Source organism: Myotis davidii, unplaced genomic scaffold (genome assembly GCF_000327345.1).
Source record: "Myotis davidii unplaced genomic scaffold, ASM32734v1 scaffold93, whole genome shotgun sequence".
Taxonomy (NCBI): domain Eukaryota; kingdom Metazoa; phylum Chordata; class Mammalia; order Chiroptera; family Vespertilionidae; genus Myotis; species Myotis davidii.
In genome coordinates, this window is record NW_006292095.1 from 5,036,075 (window position 1) to 5,043,476 (window position 7,402).

The 7,402-nt window shown below is 46.0% G+C and overlaps 2 protein-coding genes across 8 annotated transcripts in view; one reads left to right on the plus strand and one right to left on the minus strand.

Annotated features, from left to right (window-relative positions):
* Positions 1 to 3,137, minus strand: part of BAG4 (BCL2 associated athanogene 4) — a 35,713-nt gene extending 32,576 nt beyond the window's left edge. Inside the window, exon 1 of the mRNA XM_006765578.2 lies at positions 2,800 to 3,137. Within this exon, the coding sequence (XP_006765641.1) occupies positions 2,800 to 3,069 (270 nt within the window). The 5' untranslated portion in view covers positions 3,070 to 3,137. The remainder of the gene's footprint in view (positions 1 to 2,799) is intronic.
* Positions 3,138 to 3,193: 56 nt separating this feature from the next.
* Positions 3,194 to 7,402, plus strand: part of LSM1 (LSM1 homolog, mRNA degradation associated) — a 19,768-nt gene continuing 15,559 nt past the window's right edge. For 3 of the 7 annotated variants that reach the window (XM_015565230.1, XM_015565232.1, XM_015565231.1), the window contains exon 1: positions 3,194 to 3,660. In XM_015565230.1, coding sequence (XP_015420716.1) covers positions 3,389 to 3,660 — 272 coding nt within the window. In that variant the 5' untranslated portion in view covers positions 3,194 to 3,388. The remainder of the gene's footprint in view (positions 3,661 to 7,402) is intronic. The other 4 variants (XM_015565228.1, XM_015565229.1, XM_006765583.2 and 1 more) reach the window with 4 other exon arrangements.

Genomic DNA, 7,402 nt, shown 5'->3' on the forward strand with positions numbered 1-7,402 from the left:
ATCTTTCTTCTATCATTGACAGTCCCTCTAGGTTGTGGGCTGCTTGCCTGTGTTCCTGAGAAGCATCTACGGTACCAGTCTATAGAGTGTGTTTTCTTTAGTGAATTACCGGTATGTTTACCGGTAATAAACTTGCACTGTTTTATGTATATGTTTGATTACATACAGCCTTGTGACAGTTTTCCTGCATATCATAAGCATTTGAATATAAATTAAAATGTTAAAATCAAATCTGATATTGTTTTACCTTTTATTTGGTGTGTGGAAGGTGTGCGGAAGAGGGGGTAGTCTTATACGGCGAGTATATAACAAACTCTGTATTTTGAGTGGAAATGTTAGGGGGTCGTCTTATACGCCCAGTTGTCTTATACGCCGGCAAATACGGTATTTATAGGCTGAGTGTTTCATCACTCTACCATGGGATTAAAGTCTCACAGGCTACTTATTCCAGATTTAGACAGAGCAAATACAGACCCTTCTTCACAATTAACCTTTCACTGCTACATGTTTTTTTCTCACACAATTTTTAAGATATAACATACTATAAAACCCACCCTTCTTTTTTTTAATTTAATAAATGTTTATTTTTCAAAATGTACAGCTGGTGAGATCTGTTATTCATGCATCTTCTCCAGCAGTTGGGGTGTTTCTGGTGTAAATCACTTGAGCTCTGTGCTTGAGACTAGTTTAATAAGTCCTTTACTAAGTAGCTCCTGAAGGGCTGCCCTGGCCAAGGAGCCACAAATCTTCAGCCTCTCGGAGACCACAGCTGGGATTATAAGCTTATAGTTGAGAACTTCCTTATAGAGCTATTCATATGTGGCTTTGTCAAGCAAGACCAGGTAAAATCCACCCTTTTAAAGTGCACAATTCAATGGCATTTATTTATTTATTTATTTATTTAGGTTAATATTCACCCAAGGATTTTTTTCCATTTATTTTATTTTATTTTTTTTTATTGATTTTTCACAGAGAGGAAGGGAGAGAGATAGAGAGTTAGAAACATCGATGAGAGAGAAACATCGATCAGCTGCATCCTGCGCATCTCCCACTGGGGATATGCCCGCAACCCAGGTACGTGCCCTTGACCGGAATCGAACCTGGGACCTTTCAGTCCACAGGCCAATGCTCTATCCACTGAGCCAAACCGGTTTCGGCTGATTTTTAAAGAATAAAAGGGAGGGAGGGGGAGTGAGGGAGAGACAGAGAGGGAGAGAAAATATAGATGTGAGAGAGATACATTGACTGGTAGTGTCCCGTATGCACATGCACCTGCACAGGCCGAGGATTGAACCTGCAACCCAGGTATGTGTCCTTGAGGGGGAATCGAACCCTCTACCCTTTGGGAGTGGGCCAGCGCTGTAACCACTGAGCAGCACCGGCCTGGCCTCAATGGTTTTTAGTATAGTCAAAGTTGTGCAATCATCATCACAATCTAATTCCAGAATATTTTCATCATCCCCCCCCACAAAGAAACCATACCCTTTATCTACCACCCGCAATGTCCCCAGTCCCCCAGACTCTGGCAACCACTAAGCTTCCTATCTTTATAGATTTGCCTATCTGGACATTTCACATAAATGCAATCATAAAATATGTGGTCTTTCCAACTGGCTTTGTTCATGTAGCAGGAGGTTTTCCAGGTTCATCCATGTTGCAGAATGTTATGTATCAGTACTTCTTTCCTTTCTATGGCTAAATAATTCCATTGTATGAATATTCCATATTTTATCTATTCATCAGTTGATAGGCATTTGAATTATTTCCACTTTTTGGCTACTTGAATTTGAATATATGTGTACAAGTTTTTATGTGGACATATGTTTTCAGCTCTCTTGGATATGTCTCTAAGAGCAGACTTGCTGAGTAATATGCTAGCTCTACGCTTAACGTTTGGAGCAACTGCCAGACCATTTTCCAAAGCACTGAACCATTTTAGATCCTCATCAGCAATGTATGGGAATTTCACTGTCACATCTTCCCACAATGAGGATGTTATAATTCCTGAACGAAAGGAGAGATGTGTCCCACACCATATGATGAGAATTCGAGTCTAGGACGAATACTGCATTAACAAAGCATAAGTACTGTAGCTTCCTGGCAGAAACACAAGAAATAAAATGGCATAGGTCCGATTATACTGAGCAAATAAGTTGACCTCTGAGAGTCAACGGTTCTTTAATCGTAAAATAGGGATGCTGTGTGCAATAACATTTATGTTGCAGTCGCCGTGAAGATTAAATAACACCCCCCCCCCCCCCCTCCCCCCCCCCACACACACACACACACACACAAGTGTTTTCCAACACTGATTATTCGTGATTCAATCCTGGGCAAAGCATTCCGGGCAAAGGCTAAATGCCCAGATCCCTCCCCGCCCGGATCCTCCGCGCTCCTGCCCCGCGCGGGAGGGGCCGCTGGGAGGCGGCGGGGGTTGCAGCCACCTCCCTGCGCGGGAGCCGGCCTGACAGCCACGCAGGATAAATTGCGAGCTCGAGCAGCAGAGCTGGGTCACCAGCCCCGCATCGCTCCCAGGCGAGACATCCCGCATCCTCTATTTAGCTTAGCAAGTCAGCACAGGATCTTTCCCCCCTTTTAATGGTAATACACATTTATTATGGTCGAAGTGGGAAAGGAGGGGCAAAGAAAACACGAGCATATCCCAGACTCTTATCGCTACATACTTCCCCAAAAGGTAAACAAATATGAAACCCGATCCATGACGAACTCTGGAGGTATATCTATCTCAGTGGCGCTCATCCCCAAAGGACCCCCTAGAACAAATGGCACAAAGCTTACCTGGTGGCTTCCCCCAGCTCGACCCGGCTCCGTCCAGGTGCCTCCAGAGGGATAGTAGCCATCGCCTCCTCCGCCTTCTCCCGGCCAGGTGGTCTCCGCCGGGCCGCCCCCGCGCACCCGCCAGGAAATGGGAGGCTGGGGAGGTTCAGGACGAGGAGGATATAAGGGTGGAGGTGGGTGCACCGGAACATCTCCACCCCCAGGCCCGTAGTAGCGGCCATAAGACGAACCATCACTGGGGCCATAGCCCGAGCGCCTTAGGGCCGACATGGGCTCTACTGCCCCTAGGAGCTTCCCGCCCCCCACAGCCGGCCCACTGCGCAGGCGCCAGCCAGCGAGCGGGAATGGACAGCAGTGAAGGGGGTCGGCCAACAATAGCCAATCCCAGGCCAAGTCCCGCCCCTTCGGCTCCCGAGTCCGGAGGGTTGAGAGATGGATCTCTGTGACTTTTGGGGATCGAGGGATCAGGAAGACGAGGGACAGCACCGTGTTCCTTAGAAAGGAGAATTCATTTTCTCTCCGCCTGTGCCATCTAGATTCCTTTTCCCCTCTCTTCAAGGGTGGGGAAAGGGTGTCCCAGGGCCGCACGATGGCCCCGCCTCTTCCTGAAGACAGCACGTGGTACCGGAAGTGGGTAGGGATAATATGGAGGAGCTTCCGGCGTGCCCCGGCGGCTGAAAGCCGGGGCAGAAGTGTGGGTTCCCGTGTGGGTCCCCGTCCCCGTCCCGCCGAGGCGGCGACCACGGTAGGAGGAAGGAGGTGTTGGACGCGCGGGCCCTTCGCCGCTTTACGTTGCAGCCTTATCTCAGCTCAACATGAACTATATGCCCGGCACCGCCAGCCTCATCGAGGACATCGACAGTGAGTTGCTCATCTCCTTCGGGTGAAGTCTGGGTGAGCCCCCTACTCCCCGACGAGGAAGCTCGTAGCCTGAGTGTGGGTTGGAGGGCAGTGTGTGCTTAGCCGTTCCGGTGTTTGGCGGTGACGTCCTCCTCGGGGACGCACCGTTTGCCCACCTCCTAGCCCCCCTGTTAGGTCTGTGGTGCTTCTCGCAGCCCAGTTCCCCGGCTGCTCAGCCCCACGCTGGACAGTTCCGTCCTCCTCCCGCTGGACGCGCTGCCGGGGACCAAACGCGAAATCTGCCCCCGCCCAGTCAGCTGTCTTCCTCTGCGATATTTCGAAGTTCCAGGTTGTTACTGGTGCAAATACTTAGAGAAAGGATTCAAGAAATGAAACTATTTAGGAAACAGCATCTGGGTTTAATTGGCAGTAAACGTAGGCTTTCTGCATAAACTCTGTGGCCATTAGCAGTATTTTACCGCGAGGGTCTTCAGCACTTGCAGGTTGTGGTAGAAGAGACCATTGCCGGACAAGGTATTGACTGACTTTTGTGGAAAGGCTGAGTCACTTGAAACTTCTTCCCACCTCCAGCCCGTTAGACCGTTTTCTTTTGCTTTTTTTAAAAAATAACATTTTATTGATTTTTTACAGAGAGGAAGGGAGAGGAATAGAGAGTTAGAAACATCGATCAGCTGCCTCCTGAACACCCCCTACTGAGGATGTGCTGGCAACCAAGGTTCATGCCCTTGACCGGAATGGAACCTGGGACCCTTCAGTCCGCAGGCGGACACTCCATCCACTGAGCCAAACCGGTCAGGGCCGAAACAGTGCCATTTTATTCCCATTTCGATCCCAGGCCTCCTCCCTGGCTCATGAGTAAGATTCTGCTGGTCCCATTTCCTCCAGCGCCTGCCTCAGATGCCTCCCCACCCACTCTGTGACACACTTTCGGACAGGTGTACTGGCTCAGAAACATGGTTCCTTTCAAGACAGCCCAAATTTCAGGCATTTTTATTATCCGCTTTATTGAGGTATAATGTACATGTCATAAAACTCACATGTTGGAAGAATACAATCCAGTGATTTTTCGTATGTTTACAGAGTTGTGCAGCCATCACCGAGAGGAATAGAGAGTTAGAAACATCGATCAGCTGCCTCCTGAACACCCCCTACTGAGGATGTGCTGGCAACCAAGGTTCATGCCCTTGACCGGAATGGAACCTGGGACCCTTCAGTCCGCAGGCGGACACTCCATCCACTGAGCCAAACCGGTCAGGGCCGTTTTCTTTTTGCTTTTACTAAGAAGGCCTCCCTATTCCTGTCATTGTCCCGAAGAGGAGCTCAGTCCTGTACAAAAGAGGAGCCAGTTACAGTTGTCCCGTCTTTCCTTCTGTTAAACTCTCATCTGTGAATTATTCCTCAGATAACATTTTTGTAATCGTTTAAATCGTGTGATTTGTCTCATTAACTTGCAGTTGCTGCAAAATGGTTACACATAGTTCCAAACAAGTTACAAGTCTCCGCAGTTACTATGTGTGCAAATTAAAGAATGAGTGTATAACTAAACTTTTTTATCGTCTGAAATTATTTTTAAAATCTAAATTAGTGATTTTGCTATTGAAGAGAAATGCAGGATAAATTGGACCAAATTCACATAAATAACCACTGTACAAATCTGTCTGTAATATAATGAAAACTTAAGTTTTAGCTGTCTGTGGATGCCCTTTTGCCCTCACCTCTCTTGTGTATATCTGAATTATTTCAGACCCTAACACACACTGTATTTTTACTAAAAATAATTTGTGGCTCTTTGCTGGTGTGGGTTCAGCTGGTTGGACTACATCCTGTGCACTGGAAGGTTGCTAGTTCGATTCCTGGTCACAGCACATGCCCATGTTTCGGGCTGGATCCCCAGTAGGGAGCGTGCAGGAGGCAGCCAATGGATGCTTCACTCTCACATGGATGTTTCTCTCTCTTTCTCCCCCTCTCCCCCTCCACCTCTTTCTCTAAAAATCAATTTTAAAAATCTTTAAAATAATAGTTTCATGGAATCTTTCCTCCTTTTGCTCCTTTAGATGGTACAGTAACTAGGTTAAGTGAATGAAATAATGGGAAAGAGGGAGAAAAAACTTTCTATAATCTAAAAATCAATTTTAAAAATCTTTAAAATAATAATTTTTGTTCTCAAGCCTTCTAACCTCTTTTTTGTAGATTCCAAGCTTCCTCTACTGAAAAATTCAAAACCATTTCATATGTGCCTTTCACTGCCCCCCCCCCCCACTTTCCTCCTCTCACCTTAGTCTCTCTAGCATTTTCACCGATCCTTTCATTTGAGTGGGAAGTATTCCTCCCTCTCAATTTATGTCTTTTCTCCCGCTACTTCTGGAACCTTCTATCATTAATATCCTTTTTCTCCCTGGATTTTTTCCTTCATTTATGTTCTATTCTGTCCTTATCGTGTGTGTTTTTTTTTCCAGTTGTGTCTCTCCATTAAACTTCCACCCCTTTTTTTCTATCCTTACCCCCAGACCACTTGAGCCATCTCCATTTTGACTCTTTCAGGCCATCTGCAATAGACCACCTGTTACCCCATAATTGATTTTTATTGTCATCACACTGCTGCAGCTCCAATCTTTAAAGGCATCGGTCTAATAATGCACTCCTGAGTTTCCTCTTCCCCTCTGCAGTATTGTGATATTATACATTGTGATACTAGATTCTTAATCTGTGCTCTTGATTTCTCTGACACTGGCACTTGATTTTCTTATTTCAACTCTTATGTTCCCTAAAATAGATTGTCTCTTGGGTTCCCCCTTTGGCCTGCTTCTTTCTTTAAGTCTCTAGGAAATCTCGGGGACTTAAATATTATATCACCTCTCTGTTTGGCTTGCTTCTTTTTTTAAGTCTGTAGGAGATCTCCTGGACTTTAATAATTATATCACCTATCTGTGGCCTTATCCAAAATCTCTCTCTCTCTCTATTTCTGACCTCTTTGCCATTCCAGTCTTACACTTCCAACTGTCTTGACACTTCTATATAAGTGTCCTGATAGCACTTCAGAATTACAAACTTTTGGTAACTAGTCCTTCCTGCCGTGACAACTCAAAATGCCTACGTGTTCTTTATCTCTTCAGCACCACACTTTCTCACACGTACCCACATACACACTCTCAGTTAGCTCTGTTACTTATACCTGCACAGTCTTAGTTCTCTCATCTCTCCCTTCTCCTCTCTACCTTGGTTCAGGTCTCTTCTTTATGCCTCAGACTCCGGGAATAGCCTCAGTCGCTCTCCCTTTTTTGCCAGTTCAGTCTTCAGTGTTTTTTTATTCCCAAAATCGACCTGTCCCCAGTTCTTTTTGACATTGTTTACTGTTATTTCCCTTCACACCCTCAACTTTTCACCACACATATGGTTACATTGCCCTTTTCTCCTGCCTAATTACAGATTTCCCTCCCCTTCCCTGTCACTATTCCCAAGGCCAAAAATTATCTACTTTCCAAGGACCAATCCAGATACATACTCCAGCTACATACTGAGTTTCTCTCAGTCTCATATAATTAAGATGTATTTTCTTGTAGAACTCAGTTGCAAATTCTTTCAGGGAAGAATCACTTTTTCCTCTGTCCTACACCTGGAAGGTACTTTATGCATAGTATTAAAACAGCAAATGGCCGAAACCGGTTTGGCTCAGTGGATAGAGCGTCGGCCTGCGTACTGAAAGGTCCCAGGTTCGATTCCGGTCAATGGCATGTATCTGAGT